At 37.6% G+C, this 22,463-nt stretch overlaps 1 protein-coding gene across 6 annotated transcripts in view; it reads left to right on the top strand.

The window, feature by feature from the left end:
- The window catches only part of TTC13 (tetratricopeptide repeat domain 13), a 75,925-nt gene that overhangs the window by 26,276 nt on the left and 27,186 nt on the right, over positions 1 to 22,463 (top strand). For 2 of the 6 annotated variants that reach the window (XM_007989772.3, XM_007989771.3), the window contains exons 4-9: positions 323 to 393; positions 9,339 to 9,404; positions 10,899 to 10,991; positions 13,847 to 13,963; positions 15,230 to 15,340; positions 20,908 to 20,990. In XM_007989772.3, the coding sequence (XP_007987963.1) occupies positions 323 to 393; positions 9,339 to 9,404; positions 10,899 to 10,991; positions 13,847 to 13,963; positions 15,230 to 15,340; positions 20,908 to 20,990 (541 nt within the window). The remainder of the gene's footprint in view (positions 1 to 322; positions 394 to 9,338; positions 9,405 to 10,898; positions 10,992 to 13,846; positions 13,964 to 15,229; positions 15,341 to 20,907; positions 20,991 to 22,463) is intronic. The other 4 variants (XM_007989774.3, XM_007989773.3, XM_037986026.2 and 1 more) reach the window with 2 other exon arrangements.

Raw genomic sequence — 22,463 nt, 5'->3', positions numbered from 1 at the left:
TGTGATAGCTAGGAGACATCACAAAGGTTACTTGGGATCTGAAAATGAATGATGGGCTTAGAAAAAGATAAGTATCTCTTGTAGGCAGATATTTTATAGATGACTTTAACAATTTAAATCTAAATGGAATTGGAAGGCTGATTAGCAAGTGCAGCGTGGTGAAAGTGGAAGAATTCAGTGACACCTTATTAACTTCTAGGTTTTCTTTAACTGCTTCCAGTGCTTGGAGCTGCCTTTGGAGATTTACCAAAGAAGTTAGTTATCGATTCTAGTTTGTGCTACTTTATTCTTTCCTTTAATATTTTTGTATTTTGTTTCATAGCTATTGCTTACGTCTTGATTGGCAGTGGTCTCTATGATGAAGCAATACGGCATTTTTCAACAATGCTTCAGGTAATTTTTCTTCTTATTTATGGAATTTCGAGTTTATGGTCATGCCAAAAATATGGACTAATGCACAGCTGAAGTTCTGTAATACAACGTGTTTTTAAATTATACAAGAAAGCGAAAGAAATTGGTATGGACTGAGCACTTTCTTGGTGCCAGTCCTTGTGACATGCTTTCATTTAATCTTTGAAAGATTTTAAATAAAACTTCATTTTAAATGAGAAAAAGGGAATCTAATCAGGTCAAGCAATTTACTCATAGTCTCCCGACCATCAAGTTGCAGAGATGAGATTCAAATGCAAGCTTTAAAAAAACATTAGCATCAGTTCACTTTCCTCTCTACCACAATATCTCCCATGAGATATGGACACTGGAAATTCTTGAAATTCCAACTTATTTTCACACAGGAGTTGATCTTCATGATTAACTTAATTTCTACTCGTATGTATGTTTCTCACCTTAAAGTATAATTATGAGACTCCTTAATGAAGTATTGGGTCTTTACTGATTGGTGGCTGTGCTAAAGTCTAGTTAAGATAAAACATGCAAGCACTACATGTGTAAGAGTTGCAGAGAAGGCTGGTAGCTGCCCAACATCATTGGCCTTATATCTTGTATCATTATTTAACTGTATGCACTGTTGGTGCCTAACCATTTATTGATTGTTGATGTGTCTTTCCAGTAAAGTACAGTGAAGAAGACGTGGATTTTAGAGCTAGAGATGCCTTAATTCTAATCCACTGTGCTTCCTGCTACCAAGTTATTTAAACTCCTGAGTTATGGAGATAATAATAACTACCTCCAAAAAAATTCTTTTTTGGTTTAGATGAAATATCCTATTAAAGTACTTAGTACCTAGTGCCTGGCACATAGTAAATGCTTAGTAAATTTTGGCTAGTCAAAGTACTGTTCTGGTATAATCATCTATGTTAATCATAGCAAGTGCCAACAAATACCTTACAGTCTAGCAGGCAGACTTAATTTAAATGATTCACTTTGAAATGTTAGCTCTGCTTTTGTTTTCTCTTTAAAAGTAAGGTTAATTATATTGATAACATCTTCATTCTCAAACAATTGATGAGATATTTTTAGTTATTACTTTGAGGTCTTTGGATCCAAGAAGCAGTGTATTTGGGTGGTCATGTGGTACACTATTCTTCAGTGGAATTTAAAGTACAAAGGGTAGATTATAGATAGTTTTAAAAATCACATTTCTATTAAGTATTGGCAATGTTATGAAAGGTAAGCAAACACTTTTACACAGTTAACACTTGACCCTGATTTGAAAGGGAGGTTTTGATGCATTTATAGGAGCAAATATCAGTTAATTTAAGGCAACCAGGCTGGAGTGTAGAATCCAGCAGAAAATAGGAATTTGCAGATGTATTATTTTATTCAACTTTCTGAAAATGTTATTACCATTGTGGTTGAAGACAATATAATACTGTTAAAGAAAATATTTTAAATAATAAAAAATTTCCGAATTCTGCCACTTTAACATGTTTAAATTTTTTATTTATGCCTTTTCAAGGTATGTAGTTGTTTTATAATCTGAATATGTGTACTGTTTTGTATTACTTTTTCACTTAATTCTATGCTATAAATGTTTTTCAGTATTTTTCTACAATCTTATTTTTAATGGCTCTATAATATGCCTTTGTTTTGTCCATTTATAGTTGTAAGACATTTCTCTTGCAGTTATGTTCAGAAAGTATATTAGCATTTTTCTCTTAGTGCAAAGAAGATAATGTATTGAAATGTGATACCGCATTTTCATCAATCTGTGATACAATGGGTTGCTTTCAGCTGGGAAATCTCTCTTTGAGAATGTGTGGATTATAAGGTTGGAGTGCTTTACTGGCATTTCAGACTATCGATGGGGCAGGGATGAAGGCAGTGGAAAGTTCAAATGCAGAAGAATGAACTGGGTGGTCATGTATAACATATTTTTATATAGCAGCAAGAATGCCCTTGGCTTTCCTGCTGGTGCTTTCCTTGGTGATTTCTCTTCCTTTACCCTTTACCTCAGTGCTTCCCAGCTCTTTCCACATCATGGCACATGTGGAAATAATATTTGCATGGCACATGGGTAAGCAAGAATAATTTGGAGGCATCCAGATAAAGCTTTGTGAAAATCTGTCACATTTTCTTTATATTTTATGACTGATAAGAAATAGAAAATTCAAAGATTCTACACTCCAGCTAGAGAGCAAGAACCTGTCTCCGAAAAAAAGAAAGGAAATACCAAGATTCGATGTTAAATGCTAACATTGTTTTCAAAAATTTTAATAAGAAACTTGATCCTACTTTTCTGGACAAAACTTTTCTATATTCGAGTTTATGTTTGAAAGTGATGCACACAGTCTCTGTTTGAGTTTTCTGTTGATTTCATCAAATTCTCGATAGCTAGTGTCATCAAGACACTATAAAAGTAGGTGGTAGCAAATGTCCAAAGAATAGTTCTTGCTTCTTCTCCAATTGACTGAAACTCCTTTTTTCATCATGAATCATAATTTGCATAAATCAGTCTCTTTAAATTATATATTACACCTATGATTATTCTCTCAATCTAATTACTCTTTTCTTTTTTGTTTTGTTTGTTTTTTCTTTTGTTGGCAAACGTAGTGATAAAATTTCTTGCAGTATGAAATACATTTTTATCTCAATCATACTTTTTCATATCCAATATTTCAGAATAGTGATAAAGCTTTTCTTCAAGTATATACAGATGTTGCTGTACTACTTTTCATTCTTCAGGTTGTTCCTGAACTAAATATCACTTGAGAACCATTTTTCTCTGTATATGCTAATACATTTTTACCTGTTCCTTGCAGGACCTTCTAGATATGCAAAAATGCAGTATTTTTAAGCCAGTAAATGTCTTTTAACAGATCTACAAAGTGGTAGCTATTCATGCACAGATTTTTTGTTTTTTTTGAGTTCATTAACTCTTGGCAATTTTTTTTTTTTTTTTTTTTTTTAATGAGACAGCTCATGAACTCCAGTATGAAGCAGCAGAGCATGGAATATGATTCCATTTATAGAATCAGGCAACAAATGGGGACTCGGGGGCTTGGATTTTATTAGAATTGCTATTTTGATAAACTCATTTAATATGAATTTCAAATCTACATATAAAGGGTACTTTAACTCCAGAATGACTTTTTGATATAAAGCTCTTATACCTTTCCTGTTGTCTTGGTTTTACCAGCAGGTGACAAACCTGGGAAATATTTCCATAATCCTCGGTGTTTCAAAGTGTTTATTGGAATGTGTATTCCCTGTGGTTTGATTTTCCTTTACAGAAGTATCAAGGTTTCTAACTGAGCACAATGACAGGGTTTAATAGATGTCGGTCTGCATTGGAAACTCTTGATTTTTAAAGCTTATACGTTAGTGTTGCCTCTATGCCAATGCCCTGAAGTCACTTCCACGTGTGTCAATGCATCAATAATAGTGTTCTTGAGTTGAAAAGTAGAACTTTTTCCTGATTTCTGTGTTGCTTTGGTCCCCATGCAGGGATGGGTATAACATAAATGCTTCAACAATTTTATGAGGCAATTTGGCCTTTGCTTCATTGTGTGATCTTGAGCTCATCTGATTTTGATCTGATTCCAGTGGAACTGAACTTGTAAAAGAACATTATTCCTTATTTTACATTAGCATACAAAATTGAAAACATTCCTCTGCACAGAATTTTTAATAACATCCTTTATGCAGATACATGTGTTCATCACTTAGGTGAAATCTAATCCTCTTTACATTGCTTATCTACTGACTGTTTCGGCTTGTTTGTTTTTAGATCCAGTGACTTTCCAGTTTGAATAAAAAGCCAGCCTTATAGTGGTAAATACAGTAAATACTGTAAAATTTAAAGTCACTATATAAGTAATAAAATGAGAATAATATATTAGACTTTTTTTTGAGAATTGAGACATCTAAGTAGACACAACACCATTTAGGCAACTGTTATACCATGATTTTGCAGTTGCATAAAGTAAAATTGGAAGATTGAAGTATTCATTTTCATTTCACTCTTTTTAAGTTTAAGAGTATAGAAACTTTTTAAAGAAACTTTTGAAAAAGTTTCTGAAAACTTTATAAAGTATAAATATTATAAAAATGTTTTGAAAAATTGCTTTTCAGAGCCTAATTTGTTTTTAGAAATAAACATTGGTTTTTATTTGGAAAAACCCAGAAATTTACTATGGCATTCCATAAAGAAAAGTTTTTGGCTTTTTAGCTAATGATAGAAAAAATAATAAATAAAGTATCAACTTTTAAAAGTAATAAAATCTGTTACTTAAATTTAGAAACGCTTGATACTGGACTGTAGATATAACAGCCACAGTAAGTATATGTCCTTCTTGACTGTTAGGAAAAAATTCTAAAAAGAAAGAATAAATTGGGCCGGGCGCGGTGGCTCAGGCCTGTAATCTCATCTCTTTGGGAGGACGAAGCAGGCGGATCATGAGGTCAGGAGATCGAGACCATCCTGGCTAACAGGGTGAAACCCCATTTCTACTAAAAATACCAAAACAAAACTAGCCGGGTGTGGTGGCGGGCGCCTGTAGTCCCAGCTACTCGGGAGGATGAAGCGGGAGAATAGTGTGAACCCGGAAGGCAGAGCTTGCAGTGAGCCGAGATCGCGCCACTGCACTGGGCGACAGAGTAAGACCCCGTCTCAAAAATAAATAAATAAATAAATAAATAAATAAATAAACAAACAGAAAGCATAAATTGAATACAGAAAACCTAAATACTTTACAGATAAGCACAGTAATCAATTCAGTGCTGTAGTAATGATGAGACCATGGGGTGACTTGAGGGGAGGCCCATGCGAGGGGCTCTGTTGTGGGGCACACATCCAATCCTGCAGTCAAGATGATGACGGCTACCTTTAGGAAGTTGTCAGTGTTCGGATATTTCAGTTGTTGCAAACTTGAATGACTGGGTTTTTTTGTTTGTTTGTTTCTTTTTTGTTATTGTTTTAAGTTTAAAATTTTTATTGCTACAAAAATGTTCTAGCTGCAAGAGCTGGAGGCCCACCATACGTTAATCACTGTGATATATCTGTCATAGAGCTTTGCCTTCCTGTTATCCTGGATCGGGCTCTTGTTTTCCATTGACTGCACCCCACTATTATTAGCCATGTTGTCCTGCTTGCTTCCCCTTTGGGAAGAACAGGCTTAACAGAGCTGACTTTGATCTGATAGGCGAATCTCTTGTCTTCTGTGTTGGTTTTTGCTTGCTATTCCTAGTAGGTGGCAAGAATAGCATGGCTTTGTGTGGTATTCCTAGTGCATGGAACCTGAGATAGCTAACAGTAGGCCCTTAGTAAATAATTGTGGAATGAGTGGCTGACATCCATACAATGTACAGTGGGATAAAGGAGAAGGAGCATATTTTTTTTCTAGGGTAGTCTGGAAGGAATCCAAAGGTGGTGTTTGAGCTTAGACTTAAGGGATGAAAGGAATTTCTTGGGGACCAAGGCAATGGGTGAGTGTTTCAGACAGAGGGGATAGCATTTGCAAATGCACTGCATTTGGGAAAGCATCTTGTATGTAGGGAATTATTAAATAGTTCTGATTTCTAGGGTATGAAATGAAGCTGGGTGTGGTGGCTCATGCCTGTAACCCCAGCATGTTGGGAGGTTGAAGCAGGAGGATCACTTGAGCCCAGGAGTTTGAGACCAGCCTGGGCAACAAAGTGAGACCTCCATCTCTACAAAAAAATTCTAAAATAGCCTGAGGTGGGAGCATCACTTGAGCCCAGGAGTTTGAGGCTGTAGTGAGTTAGGCTTGCACCACGGCACTCTAGCATGGGTGACAGAGGGAGACCCTGTCTTTATGGGAAAAAAAGAAAAAAAAAAAAGAGGAAAGAGATGAGGCTGAACAGTAAGGCAGGAAAATGATTAATATTTTCTGCAGAGCCATTTAGATGTTACTTTTGTTTGTTTGTTTGTTTGTTTGTTTTTTGTGGGTTGCTGCCCTTTAGTGGGTCCTGAAATTAATTGACAAGTTAAGATTAACACTTTTTTTTTTTTAAGTGAAATATGCTGGACTAGAGAATATCAGATTCCATAGTGTACAGTAAGTCCTAGGTGTAACCTAGTGAAACTGTTTTCTAATACGTGTGTGTATATATCGTGCACATGTGTATGTGTGTACTGGATTGTAATGTAAAATGTATTTCAGTGATTTGGAGTTGAAAAAGTTTGAATGTCACAGTATTAGGTGTTGGGGAGTCACTGAATAATTTCAATTAGGGAAGTGATATGATGAGACCTTAGTGTTAGATAATTCTTGGTGTGTATCTGGAGAATAGATGGGAAGAAATGAGAACAGGTAAGGTGATCACAATATCCTAGGTGAGAGAAGAAGGCTTAGAATAGGGTAGTGGCTGATGGAGTGGGCGGGTGGATGCTGATCTGTTCAGGAGGTGAGATGGCCAGGATTTGGTGAGGGGTGTGTGAGCTGAAGAGCAGGAGGATACCAGAGCACCAGCCCCGGCCATGAGTGTGCGGGGATGCCAGTCGTGTTAGTAGAATAACTGCTTATTTACATATTTTTCTGTTTCACCTCTTGGTCATCTGGAGTAAAGTTTTTTCTCAGTTAGGAGAAAAGCAGCTCAGATAATATATTTTGAACCATAACAAATCTGAGCATAGATTTGGTTCTTCCTAGAGATCGATGTTACCTTAAGCAAGCTTGTCCAACCCATGGGCCAGATGCAGCCCAGGATGGCTTTGAACGTGGCTCAACATAGCTTTGTAAAGTTTCTTAAAACATTATGAGATCTTTTTTTTTTTTTTTTTTTTTTTAGCTCATTAGCTATCATTAGTGTTAAAGTATTTTATGTGTGACCTAAGACAATTCTTCTTCCCATGTGGCCCAGGGAAGCTAAAAGATTGGACACCCCTGCTCTAGAGGATGAGCTCCCTGGGCTCACCGACTCCCACACCAGCCTGGCCAGGGTTCTGTTCAACCATTGACTGTTCTGTCTTCTGGCTTTTTTGCTACAGAAAAGCATGAAGCCAGTATTACTTTTAATTCCTCAGTAGGTTCCCTTTTTTCCTGCTCGCCTTTTCCCCCGACGCCTGTATCCTTTCTCCATCCAAACAACTTATTCTGCCTTCCTTTAAGCCAGGAAAAATATTTCAGCGTTTAAAGTTCTTATCTCTGGGGGGGGCCAGGCTTATAGGACTCCTTTACTTTCTGCTTGGTACTTTTCTTCATTTTCTGAAATTTTTACAGTGAAACATGTATTACTTAAAACATATTTTTTTTCTGATTATAAATGGGCATGTCTGTTTTAAACAATTAACAGGAATATAACAATGTATTAAAAACAATGGGAATATATCTAGTAATCTCACTCCCCAGAGGAAATTCCTGGTAGCATTTTGGAGAGTTTCTTTCTGTGCACATAATGGCTCATACAATCATGTATAAGTATGATTTATGAAATGTAAATACCATCTTTCTGTAGGTCTATAACATGTACTGTTTCCCGCCCCACTTAGCAAATAGCATGGCAACCTCTATGCCAGTTACGTATAAGTTATAACTTATAAATCCAGAACGTTGTAGGGGCCAGGGAGGTAACATGAGCAAAGAGAGTTGGCACAGTGTGACTGCGATGGGTAGGCCCTGTGGTGAACTCATGGACTTGTACCTCTCATCTAAAGAGACAGCCAGTGCTTAGCTCTAGTCAAGTATTTATTGCTGTGTGAGAATGCCAACATGTGGGCCTATGTTTGTTGAATCTTCTGATGTTCTAAGAGAAGCTAGAAACCTAAAATTGTTTAGTTTAAATTTTGCGATTTTTCATACACCATGTAGTCCAATCTGCTGTCTGGGTTGTGGCTAGTGGTATGCCAGTTTACCGCTGGATATAGATGCATCTCATTCTATTTGAGTAGCTTTTAAGAAAATGTAAATGAGTGTTATCTTCTCCTTTATTTTTTCCCATTTACTCATCATTGAAGTGGATGTGTTCATTTTCTACAATACTGGCAGATACCCTAGCTCAGATATGAAACTGAACAATAGATTAATCTATCAAGTTTTTGCAAAGTTTCTTTCTGGAGAATCCAGTCCTGTTCTATGAAATCCCTTAGCAGTGCAACACTTCCACCCAGGACCTTATAGCCAGAGGTGGCTGTTTATTCTTCTTTCTTAACTGTATAGCAAACCATTCAGAGAAGTAAAAATTGTAGAGGCTAAATGTAGATAAGAGGCAATTTCATTCACTCACCAACTAACCTGTATGTAAGGACTCAATGGCCGGGGTCAACAGATGTTTTGTCCTTGGTCCTAATAGGTGTTTCTTCCACCTATTCTGCAATCTGGATTGCAGAATAACCAGAGAAAGCATGGGAGCAGGCTACAAAAAGAGTCTGGTTTTTTATTTTGACCCATTAGTATGAAGGGTTGGATTAATTTCCAACAGATTTCAGTGCAGCCTCATTTCTAGTTCGTCATTGTATTGGCACTGAGTGGTTCTTTCCTCTTCAGGTTATTTCATGGATATATGAAAGGAAACACACTAGTTACAGGCATTACCCAATCCTTTGCTCACATCTCTTTACCCCTCTGAGCCGCCTTCTTCTCTGTAAGACATGATTGCTGATGCTGCCAGAGTTGTTGAGAGGATTGCATTTTTAATAGGATGACTCTGTGAAAGAAACCAGCATGTTGCTCTGTAATGTTGGTTCCCTTCTCCTCTCTTTATTATTTCTTTCAACATGAAACTTTTATCACATTTCATTCAAATGAGCTTTAAGAATATAGACTTTTCAGGTTGGAGACTGCATATTGACTTATGAGTGGTGGTAGCATAAAGAAGTAGAGCTGTCACTTGTGGCATTAACGTGCTTTAAGCAGAAACTGATTTTTTGTTTTGTTTTGTTTATGGTTTTTGACGTGTTTCTGTTTTGGTCTGACTAGGAGGAGCCTGATCTGGTTAGTGCAATTTATGGCCGAGGGATAGCCTATGGAAAGAAGGGACTACATGTGAGTATGTAATAGTTACGATTGCCATAGCGCCTACATGACCTGACACAGACCAGGGTTTTGCTAGAACTGCTACTGTTCATTGACCCTTGATGGCATGTGGAGTGGTATCTATCGTTCCAGTTCACAGATGAGGAAATGGCAGCTAGTAAGTGGTGGACTGGGGATTTCCACCCAGATCTTCTGAAGTAAACTTTGATAAACTGGATAGACTAAGAAAAGCATGAGAACCTGCTTGCATTCCTAAGAGATATTCAATGGTCCAAGTGGAGACTGGGCATCAATAGTGAACTAGGACTTAGAGTTTGAGTTCCTTTCACAATTATTAAAGGTTGATGAAAGAACAAAAGGTTTTTTTTAAGTGTGTAAAATTTATTTTTATTTGTTATATTTTATACTTTTTGCACATAGGTATAATATATTTGTAGCTGTAATCAAATTATTCCCCTTATTTCTTTGAGGAAGGCTGGAGGAAGACTATAATAATCATATTTTACACAAGCAAAGGTACTACGGTATAAAAATGAAGACTCCTGAAATTATATAGTAAATCACGAAATGGTGTAAGTTCAGTTTTCCAAATTTTTAGTCTAGGACATTATATGCAAACTTTTTCTATTGTCTTATTGTATACTAAAAATATTTGTGTGAAATTGTGCTTTGAGAGAGCAATACCACTTTTGCAACTTTTACATTAAAAATATTAAATGTTTAACATTTTTATTTTATTACAATTTATAACATATTACAATTAATATTGTACTAACCTTGTGCTGGCCTACTGGAGAAACTTTGTGTATCTGTATACTTCTGAGACATAGAGGACTGAGAATGAATTCAGAATTGGGAATGATGGAAGTGCTTAGGAAGGAAATGATACTTTACTCAGAGCATCAATAAATGACCATGTTGAAGTTGCACTAGTAAAGTTCAGAGCTGCCTCTTCCTAATTCACATCTTTTAAAATTATACATCTTGAGATTAAATTTGCGTGTATATTTAATAAAAAGTTACACATGCATTTTTAATGGCAAAGTAACATGCAAATGTTAAAGAGAATTTACCTAAACTTCTTAAGATATAGATTTATAGGCTTATGTTTTTGATAGATACTATCTTGACCCATTTCTGTTCCCCCATTGCCACTGGTCAGCATCATTTCACATGCTGGTATCCACATACTCATCCATTGAGATTCGTTGATTCCATGTTTAAGTAGATTAAGTTTAGATAATATCCTGCCATCTGTGGAACTTGTGATAGGTAGCCGGGTCTAACATGTTATTGTTGAGTAAGTAGATAGACTTGAGTGAGTTAAATAATTGTAATATCATGACTGATTTGACACGGCACATCTCTTACATAGAAGTGAAGTTCATATTTATTTTTAAACAATTGGTTATATCATTACTAAATTATTAGTTTTCTCAGAAAATCTTTTCAGCCTGGTTTTGAGTAACAGTATGTCTCATACTAAGCTAATGCCTTTTCAAGGACATTAAGAATGCTGAGCTTGCTCTGTTCGAACTGAGCCGAGTAATTACCTTGGAACCAGATCGTCCAGAGGTATTTGAGCAGCGAGCAGAAGTGAGTGTGGTTTTCTTTTTCCCTCTGTCGTTATTGGAATAGTTGAATCTCAATATTTTTCCTATCATTTTATTACTTGTAAATTTTAATGCTCCCTTAAAACTCTTATGTTTTTCTATGTAGGTACTTAATGCCTTTAAGCATGGTTGAAATTACTAGAAAACTATGGACCGAGTGATATTCCTGAACTAACACAGAAGAGTAATATTTAGTATGAAAATATGTGGTTATGATGTGTACTACTTCTATAGATATTCATTGAAAAACATAACACATATTTACTGTATATGTGACCTACTCTAGCAAAACTTGATATGACTGTCAAACTAGAATTCACAGCCCTTGGAAGTGTTCATTCTGCTGATGTGTATGTGTGTAAGCACTTACCTGTAATTCTTATGAGATAGACCTAGCTGCGTGGATACATAGATCAAGTGGATGATTACAGCCACATCTTAATGGAACTTGACATAGAGACAGATAACATGTGGTGAAGATGCCATGTAGTACTGGCTCAAGTAGACACAGGAGGTGCTTCTTTGAGAAGAGAAGAAGGGGAATGTCAGGAGTGTTTGCTGAGGCCATCAGAGGAAGCGAGGCTAGAGCTGATGCAATCCCATGGTATGGTGGGGACAAGATGGAGGAGAGTGTTCAGCGCAGGGAAGAGAGTGTACAAAGGCATTCTGTTTTATGTTTTTAAGTGAAATGTGTTTATTTTACTTTCTGAAAATAATAAACTATCTAGGATTGATATGTGTTACTGTATTTAGTCTGAATAAAACAACTTTTAATCATCTGATATGATCTCATGGTTGAACTAAAGAAAAAATTACTTTTTATTTTCTCTTTTGGGAGAGAAAACTAGTAAAGGAAGTGCTGAGGGTGTAAGAATTTAAAAACTGTATTTATGATATTTTTGTTCTCAAGATTATTGTGTCTTACAGTTCAGTCTCTTAAAGTGAATTTTTGTTTTGTTGGGGATTTGGCTTTCTGAATAAAATCTTTCTCAATGAATGATTTCATTTCTTACATCTTACCTATTTTGAATTGTAACCCTAAGGGTTAAGTGACTATAGTTTATCACTGCTTGAGACTTGCTGGTATTTAGTTGGTGTTTAGTGGCTAATTTGGTGACAACTTTGGTGATCATGTGCTTCTGGGAGAGGGGACTGATGCTTTTTCCCCTATATTACTCTGGTTTGTGTTAAAATCTGGTAAATCATGAATTAAATTAAGTATATTTAGGTAAGAATTATTTAACAGGTCTTTACAATTTGCATATCTAATAAAAAGCTACTGTTTATCAGAATGGCATTGGTAATTAGAAAAATAATTTTTAATTGTCTTATGTATAATAATATTCTCTTTTTCTGGCATTATTGGGCAATAATGTTACTACATACTGAATTTTCCAGCTAAATTATAACATACCATTTATATATGTTAGAAGTCATTTTATGAGAAATCTTTCACTTTCATGCTTTCTGAAATATTCTATATTTGATGAACATAAGTTAACTTTTTAAAGTTACTCATTATTATGCATATTGATTGATGTGCTGGGATATGATAATTCAGTTATGTACCTAGGGGTTGATAAACTCAGGAGGATGATTTTCCTTCCAAAATACAACCCCAGCCCACTGTGCTTTTTGAATTCTCAGGCTTATATTCAATTTCTTTCCTCTTTCTGAGCTATCATGCTTACTACTGGTGATAGGCCTGCCCGAATCCTCTCTCTCGCTGATTTTAGAGTAGGAAATTATAAAATTTGGTAGAAATAACCTGTCTAATAAGGATAGAATAGGCTGGGCGTAGTGGTTTATGCCTGTAATCCCAAAATTTTGGGAGGCCAACACAGGAGGATTGCTCAAGGCCAAGAGTTTAAGACGAGCCTGGTCAATGTAGTGAGACCCCTACCTCTGCAAACAAGTTTTAACAAATAAATTAGCAGGGCATGATGGCACGACCCTATAGCCTAAACTACTCAAGAGGCTGAGGTAGGAGGATTGCATGAGCCCAGGAGTCCGAGGTTACAGTGAGCTGTGATTGTTCCACTACATTCCAGCTTGGGTGACAGAGTGAGACCCTGTCTCTAAAACAACAACAAAATAAACCCTAATTTAAGGACATTTATTCAGGATAAAGTGCTTGGGCTTGATTGCATGAACACTGATACCCACTTTGGATTTTCTTATGTCTTTTTGGTTTACTTTTGCATTCTGAACTGTCTTCTGTATTTTCATGTTGCCTGAATACAACTGATTGCTGGCTCAAAAGAGCTTTTCCAAACAGGCTTGCAGATATTTTTCCTCCTACTCTGCAGATCATGACTCATGAGTTAAAAGTTGTTACACAAAAGGGCTTAAAGAGCATCTGGAATCTTAGAAGTTGTCATTCAGCTCTTCTTACCATAGAGGACAGAGCTAAAGTCCATGGAGGACTCTAATCTGTGTCCAATAATTTGTCTATTTTAATGGTTCAAAGTTATCTTTCAGGTTAATTTTGACATCTTTGTGTATATATGCCAAATTTTGATTTAAAAGATAAAGTCAAGAAAAAAAAATCACATTGTAAGAAAAGTAACATCTGGTACAACCCAGAATGTGAAATAGTGACAAGGCAGTTGCTGCAGTCATAGTTCATCAGCCTCCTGCTTGACTGGACAAAGATTAGTGGCACCTCAGCTGGTTGACTTTGAACACCACCACATAGTATATGGGGTCAAGGATTGCAGCCTGCTGAGAGTAATTTTGTGAGTGGAGTAGGGTGAAGTGGAATTGAAGAGTCAAAAACATTGGGATTTTAGGGTTGGTCATTGGTATTTTTCCTGATTACATGTTTGGGATTTCTAGATTCTGTCCCCTCTGGGACGAATTAATGAAGCAGTGAATGACCTCACTAAAGCTATCCAACTGCAGCCTTCAGCACGGCTGTACAGACATCGGGGAACCTTGTACTTCATATCAGAGGTGACTTGTTTTTGTCTTGAAGTATTTCTTTTTATGATGATGAAAATTTCATTTTTCCCTTGACCTCAGAAAGTGACTCTTTGATAGAGTTGGGCTTTGGCGATTTAGTAATATATCTGTGTCATAAGAGTTATAGGCCGGGCGCGGTGGCTCACACCTGTAATCCCAGCACTTTGGGAGGCTGAGGCAGGAGGATTGCGAGGTCAGGAGATCGAGACCATCCTGGCTAACACAGTGAAACCCAGTCTCTACTAAAAATACAAAAAAATTAGCCGGGCGAGGTGGTGGGCATCTGTAATCCCAGCTACTCGGGAGTCTGAGGCAGAAGAATGGTGTGAACCCAGGAGGCGGACCTTGTAGTGAGCAAAGATCCTGCCACTGCACTCTAGCCTGGGTGACGGAGCGAGACTCTGTCTCAAAAAAAATAAATAAAAATAAAAATAAAGAATTATAAAAGCATTTTCTGTAGCTGAAATTAAACCCAGTGGAGAACATTAAATACTAAAAACATTTTCTTGTTTGAGCTGTCAGCAATAACTAATTCTGGACTGGCATTAAAAAAAGAGAGAGAAAGATAAATTTAGTTTGTGGATTGTATGTCAATCTTTCTTGCAAATGTCATCATAGAGAAGCAGGTGTGCATGTTGTCAATGTGATTATTAAACTTAGAGGTACAATTTGAATTTCTTTGGGTTTCACAACCCAAGAAACATACCCTGAACTAGCATGGCTTTCCAGACTATAGCTTCTCTATGTAAGTGACCCAAGCCTAACAAGTTGTCTTTTATCATCAGAGTGACATTTATGATTGCCCCAATTATTTCTGTGGCTTATAGTACTTTAAATAACAATTTTCTGTGATAAAGAAAATATATTAAAAGAGTCTCAGCATAACACATTTTAATGTTAATCTGTGGCACAATTATTTTGGAACTATCCAGTATGATAAAATGCTAGTGCCAGAAATTTCTCTAACAGATTATTACTATAATACTATTTGAGATAAATTTTTTTGTAGTTAAGACAGAGTGCTTAATTAAACCTTTGTGAGTTTTTCTCACAATCGCTTTTCTTAAAAAGCTCCCAACTATTTGAATGAGTAGTATAAGCATTTAACCAATTTATAGTATCATGAAATGTTTCCTTTGAAGCCAAAAAGGGCAGAGGATGAATTGAGATATTTTTTCTCTACCAGTCAAAAATTAGGAAATGTTCACATATCTAATAAATACTATTTTATTTTTCCCCCCACTCTCCTTTTTGTAGGACTATGCAACAGCCCATGAAGACTTTCAGCAGTCCTTAGAACTGAACAAAAACCAGCCTATAGCTATGCTATACAAAGGTTTAACTTTCTTTCACAGAGGACTTCTGAAGGTGAAAGTGTTGTGCATATGTGTACCATATGATGACTCTGCTTCTCTTTTGTGGGTGGGAGGAATTTCTTTTGCTTGATGGCTGATCTGATGTAGAAGGTAGTCTGAATCAGCATATTTATTATTTATTGAGCTTCTACTCTTTGCTGGGTTCCTGGAGGGAGATACAGAAAGAGAAAGGATCAAAGGTTAATAAGTGGGAGAAATGATACTTTACCTTTATAGAGGATACAGTTTGCAAAGCTTTTTCTACATATAATTTATCATATGGTAAACATACTCAAGAACATAATATAAACACAGTGCTTTGAAAATGTAGATAAGAAAGATTCACTGGAACTGCAGAGTTGGAGAAAGTTCCAAAGAATAGGTGGACTTTGTCCTGGAGCTGGAAGACTGAGTAGGATTAGGGGGTGGAAGTGGGAGAAGAAAAGCCCATCAGGCAGGGAGGAAAGCGTGGGTGAAGACTTGGGGAGATGGAAATATGGGCAGTTCACAGAATGGGAAGTAGTTGGGTGTGGTTTAAGGGAGATGAAGCTGGAAGGTTGGTGGAGGGCAGGTCCTTATCCTGGAGTACTGTGCTAAGCATTTTGACTCAAATTTGCAGGCCAGAGGAGCCATAAATTCTAGATTGCCAAAATGCATAAGTTCCAGCACTGAGACCAAATCTGTAATTTAGAAAGTCGATTCTGACAGCATGGTGGCTGAGGAGATGGGGGACAGAAGGACTGACCGGGTGACATTGTTTGGGTCTAGGTCAGTGGGCATGAAACTTGACCCAGCTCCTTGAGAGACCACAGGGACAGGTTGGGAGACCCTTCTGAGACTGACTGTATTAGTATCACTTGAGGACTGCCTGACTGCTGGGCAGAGGAGGTAGAGGGAAACAGGAAAGCTATCTGAACTGACTGAAAGTATGGGCAGAAATGTGGCCTCTAGCCTGGCCCTTCCTCCTGCCCAGGCACTCAATTCCATGTTCTGAGTCTGTGCGGGGAACCCACCATGAGAAGGCTTGTGCCAGAAGCCGGGGGCCTGGAACCTGATGAGGAGCTTCCTCTCTCACCTGGGCTTCCTTAGTGCCGCTCAAGGCCTGCCACATAGTAGGTGCTTTCACAAAGGACACATCCAAGCTACCTGATGGAAGACAGACGGGCCTGAGAACGAAATAGAGTCAGCCTGCACAACTGAAAAGCGATTCGTTCTGATAGGAGCCCCAGAAGGTGGTACTTAACGAGAACTTTGAAGGCTGTGAAGAAATTCAGTAGTGTGTGGCAGGGATGTGTATTCTGACAGAAAGAACAGACATTTTATTATTGAAAGTGGTTTGAGGATCTGACATACACATATTTGGGTTGTGGGGAGAGTGTTTACCTGTGAAAAGGCTGCACATTGCAAATCCTCAGTGTTAAGGACAATGTCTGTCACATAGGAGGTGCTCAATACGTATTAGTGGAATAATGAATTTCAAGGACAGAGCACTGAAGTTGGTGTTGAAAGGTCTTGGTTTGAGCTCTTGCTCCAGGCTCCATGGGTAATCGGTTTCTCCTTCCACGTCTATAAAGTGGAAACAATTCTACTTTCTGCCTCTTGGAGTGATCGTGAGGATTCAATAAAATACTCCATGTGAAAAGTACTTTGTAAGCTTTAAACAGGAATCGAATATTAATTATTATAGATTATTTTATCTGCGAAAATTTAAAATTTTACAGATTCTAAAAGAAAACTCCCATTCCACTAAAAGCCAAACCAAAAGGAATTTTGCAGATTCTGTTTCATAAATCTCACATTCCTTTTGGAAGCATGTGGAGGATGCTCCTAATAAAGACCTCTCTCTCCCCTCAGGATTCAGACTGGCAGCCGTAGACTTTGAGAGCAATTTCTTAAAACATGCTTTGAGCAGCTGCCAGATAGACTCCAGTTTATTTTGTATCTACCCTCTGTTCCTCTCATCTTCTCTGACACTCACCTTAAATTTTAAAAATTCAGAACCTCAGTACTCTACTCAAATTATATCCCTTGGATATCTCATGGAGGAGAAAAAGATTACAAATACAAAAAAATACCAAACTATTCATATTAAGAGGTTAAAAATATTTTTAAAAGTAAGCAAATGCAAACAATTTCACTTTTAATGTTGTTACTGTAAAGCCAGGTTTAGGAACATGGACAGGCTCTTTGGGGTATTTGAGAATGAGAATTTTTCAGAAAAGAGAAACTAACCACAAATTGCACAATAACTGAAATTCACTTTGATTTACTTTAGATCTGCGTGATAAGAACCTAGAAACAGTGCTTTCATTTTGAGCATTAGAAGCCCCTCAGCAAACTAGTCCTACCAAGTTATTTGGTGCTCTGTCCTTTTCACCATGCTTATAAGCACAACATCAGCAAGTATAATAGATGGGAACTCCTGCTTTGCATTTTTATAGATCTGTTGTCTGAGGAGGTTAGAGTGGTTACTTACTGTCTCCTTCATCCCAACGGCATCCTCATGAGGTATAGAAGGAGTGGAGGGTGTCCCTGTTACACAGATTGGAAAACTGAGTTCATAGTGAAATGGCTGAATTAATAAATGAACTTTGTTTAGATTTTTTGGTTTCTCTTGTTAATCTTAGAGACAAGTATTAAATGGACCAATAAGTTTGAGCTATTTTTATATCCTAAAGGTGGTCTCTCTTAGCCAACAGCAATTTAAAAATTAATTAAGTGGGTGATTGCTTATTTACTATATGATGTAATACATTAGAAGTATATTAGGCAATATTACAAATTTTATGCCTATCCAATTCAGGGGTTATATGAGGCATTTTGGATCTTCCTAGGGAAACAACAAAAGCTTTTCTATTGAATTCCATTGTTTTATCTATGTTGTAAGGATATTTCACAAACCATGTGTCCCAAGCACCATCAGCCTTCACTTTGAGAGTTTTCTGAGAGTGTTCTCTTAGTTAACAAGGAACAGCCCTAGGGTGGTGGTCGCCTGTCAACTAGTAAGAAAGATGGGGACTGAAAATGGTGGGATGGCATTTGCCAAGCAAATTAATTCAGAGCCAGTTCATATGCTTAGAGATTGATTCATTCAAACGTAGTTTCTTTGTTCCCAACGCCTTAAAATCTTGATTCTACTATGTCCCCTCTTTGGCAGAATGAGGTAGAGAGCTGTGCAGTGATTAGACAGGAACCCTGAAACCAAAGACTCTTAAAAGCTGAAGAGAAATCAGACTTTGAAGAACTGTGGCGTCCAAGCATGCTGTAAGTGGAGTGGGCAGCCCCCTGGGCGTCTCCACCTAGCTGTCCACAAGCACTCCAGACTTAACACGCCCCGATGGGCTCGTTATTCCCTTCTGCCCCACCCCATCCCCACCTGCAGCTGCCCTTTCTCCTGTACTTCCTTACTTGGTTAATGCTCTCGCCACCCACCCGAGCTCTTCAGCTTAAAAGCTTCCTACCCTTTCTTCTCCCTCATCTCCCATACCCAGGCAGCCACCAAGCTCTGTTGTAGTTTGCCTTTCAAAGTGTCTCCTGAGGTTGACCCTTCTTTTCTCTCCTCAGAGACAGTTTCTTAGTTTGAGCTTTCATTATCTCTTGCTCCAACTACTGCAGCAACTCCCTCATTTGGCTCCCTGTCTCCATTCTCTTCCCTCCCTAGTCTGTCTTTGTTGCTGCTAGTAGTAATCCTCTCTACAAAGTACATTTCCTGAGGTCATGCACCTGTGTGAAGCCCCCTAGTCCTCACTGCCTGCACAGTTTGGCCCAGGAGGCCTTCCTTTCCTGGCCCAGCTTTCTACATTAGCCTGGTCTCCCATCTTTTCCCTCTCCCCTGTACCCACCCATGCACCCTGCACTCCTGCCTCACTAAATTTTCCACCATTTCTGAGTGATCTGTGCCACTGTACAGTACTATTTCCCCTCTCCAGAATGCCCTTTTTCTTTCCCAAATTCCTTTTCATTCTCCCAAGACCCAACTCAATTGTCACTTCCTCCCTGAAGCCTGTTCTGTTACCCCAGGCTCAGTTAGTGGTTTCTTTCTCTTCATTCTCAGAGACTTACTTATATCTCTATTGTAGCTCTTAATTTGTATTCCGATAACCTGGTGACACAATTGGCTTTCTAACTAGACTCCATTCTTAGAGGACAGAGATAATGACTGGCTCATCCTTGCCTCCCCTGCACCTCACACTGTCTCTGGCACATAGTAGGCGCTCAATACATGTTTACTGAATTAAGAATATAGTGGTAAACTCTTAAAAGATCAAGATTACACTGTGGCAAGAAGCCTAACTAAAAGTGATCTTTAACATTTCTTAAATGTTAAAGTTTATCCATTCCCATCTCTCTACCCAACCGTAGATATTCAGCAGGAGTCCTTAATTAGTAGATTGTCATCCCATTGTTGCCTTTGAAGAGTTTGCACACCAGCCTCTCTTGTCCTGCTGTCTCCCTTTCAGAGAAAATCAAGGTGCAGGGAATGAATGCCTTTTTGAAAGCAATTAGAATTGTACTGCTTTTGCAAAACAATTTTGTGTGCCTTACCAAATCATTAAATATTTATTGAGTGCCTACCATGTGCAAGGTATGTGACATCTTCAGTAGTTTTCTCCTATGAATTATCTAATCATGTGTAAAATTATCTAAAGTCAAGTCTTTTGCATTAAAGCTATTAGAGATCATGATGCCTTATAGCAGGTAACTTTAGTAAGTATGTGTTTTCCTTAGGAAAAGTGTTAGTAAGCTATATAGTCATAATTTTTTTATTGCAGTGTATGAGTCACAGTGAAAAGTACATTTAACATTGGTTTAAGCCTAGGTTGTTTCTACTTAAATAGAATGGTTCATTTGATTAATAGTTTTCATAGATGGAGAGGGAGTTAGGCAGTAGCCAAGTATACCATGCATTTCCAAGGACAGCTTCCCAAAGCATAGTGCCTGCTTAGCAGTTCTCACTGTCTTAGCCACAGACTTGGTGTTAGGCAGACGGAAGCTCACCCCAAACACCTCCAACTTAAGGTTTTTGTTTTGTTTTGTTTTACTTTTTCTTTTTCCTTGTAGATCATGGGAATCCTTCAGATGGCGAATCTAGGAGCCTTTTTGCTTGTTTTATAAACAGTTTCACATTGGGCTTTCTTTTTTGTCTCTCGGTTCAATTTTAAATGTTGCCAGTTATGATCGTTTTAAATTATTTCACACAGCTGTTAGGCTTGCTTTTGGTCCTAGGGCCTTTATTAATTAAGGATATGATATTAATAATATGAAGGTGAAATGATTAGTATTCAAAGTTTTAATGAAGTAGCTAGTAATAAAGTAGGTAAAATGGAAAGCTGATTTCCCATTGTAAAGGGGAGAAATTTAAGGCTCGTATTTTTCATAGTAATGCATTTGTTTACTGAAATTAAATCCTTCTGACTTATAGTTTATTGCATTTTCTGCCTGTCTTTTTTTAAAGTCCTCCTATTTAAAAGAAAATCTGTCAGACTATGTAGGATATATATTTAAATCCTTTTATGATTTAAGTGAAACTCAATTTTAACAGTTATGCAAATGAAATAATTTTCTGTACACTTTTTACAGGAAGCTATTGAATCCTTCAAAGAAGCTTTGAAGCAGAAAGTTGATTTTATTGATGCATATAAAAGTCTAGGGCAGGCGTATAGGTGAGTAAAATAATAACAGTTGGGGTAGGAGGGAGGCTGAAGAGTGGGGAGACAAGATAGCTTCACATAATATTTTAAAAGAAATGGTATTTCTTAACCAAAGGAGATGGGTATTTTGAATTGCACAAGTATGTATAGATTTGTTGATATTTTCTCTGGAATGCAGAAAAAAATTGTATCAGAGGATGTCATGATGCACAGTATTCTCTCTTAACTTCAGTGTGTGTATTGGTCTAGAAAACATTCGTCCTTCAAGGGTTGTTGTTTTGAATAGTGGCATTATAAGCTGTTGAGGTATAGACGCTGTTGCTACTTTCTTAGACAATAACTAAGGTAAATTTCCTATGATCTCTTTGAAAAGTCCTAGAATGAAGGGATGGAAAAGTTGTGATTATAATGTACATCTATTGAGAATGAAAAGTTGTAACTAGAACTTGGCTTCCTGACCGCATGCATTGCCCTGATGAATAGAGCTATTGTGACTTTTGGCTTTAAAAAAAAAAAAAAAAAAGTAAGCCAGGAGAGATGGCTCACACCTGTAATCCCAGCACTTTGGGAGGCTGAGGCAGGCATATCACTTGAGGTCAGCAGTTCGAGACCAGCCTGGCTAACATGGTGAAACCCCATGTCTACTAAAAATACAAAATTAGACGGGCATGATGGTGGGTGCCTGTAATCCCAGCTACATGGGAGGCTGAGGCTGGAGAATCGCTTGAACCCGGGAGTCAGAGGTTGCAGTAAGCCGAGATCATGCCACTGCACTCCAGCTTGGGCGACAGAGTGAGACTCCGTCTCAAAACAGGAAAAAAAAAAAGTATATTGTGTTATGAAAAGGAAGTAGGATGACATGAGTGAAGGAGCTCATGACTTAGTTCTGCCTTGGTCGTTCTGCAAGTATGAGTGCTTCTCTGAGCTTCTGGCTTCTCACTTGTAAAGGTGCTACAAAAGCTAGAAAAGAAAGATAGCGACAGAAAGTCCCTTTATTAGGTACCTTATTCTGGAAGGATTTTATTCAAGAGCTTATTTATCTGATAGTTTGCGGAACTCTTATACTAACTTGGAAAAAGTGTGTCTGGATTTGTTTGGGGTTTAAGGGATGATATTTATGCTTCCTGTCTCACAGAATTTTTGAATAGAAATTGAAAACAGATTTGAAAGCACCTTGTAAAGTGCTGTATGAATGTAAGCAGGAATTGTATTTTTAAAAAATGTCCATTATATATAGAGAATTGATGTATAGAACATTTTGAAGTTACTTCTATTCTTTGTAATGTATAAAAGAATGAACAGCCAGGCTCTGTGGCATGTGCCTGTGGTCCCAGCTTTTCAGGAGGTGAGGTGAGAGCATCACCTGAGCCCAGGAGGCTGATTTCAGCCTGTGCAATGCAGTGAGACCCAGTTTCTAAACCTATTTAAAAAGCAAATAAAAAGCAGATTGATCCATAACAACCATTTCCATCCTGGAATGGTTAC

The sequence above is a fragment of the Chlorocebus sabaeus genome, chromosome 25 (assembly GCF_047675955.1).
Source record: "Chlorocebus sabaeus isolate Y175 chromosome 25, mChlSab1.0.hap1, whole genome shotgun sequence".
Lineage (NCBI taxonomy): Eukaryota > Metazoa > Chordata > Mammalia > Primates > Cercopithecidae > Chlorocebus > Chlorocebus sabaeus.
Note: the sequence above shows the minus strand (reverse complement) of the source record. Positions and strands in the feature narration are given on the sequence as shown.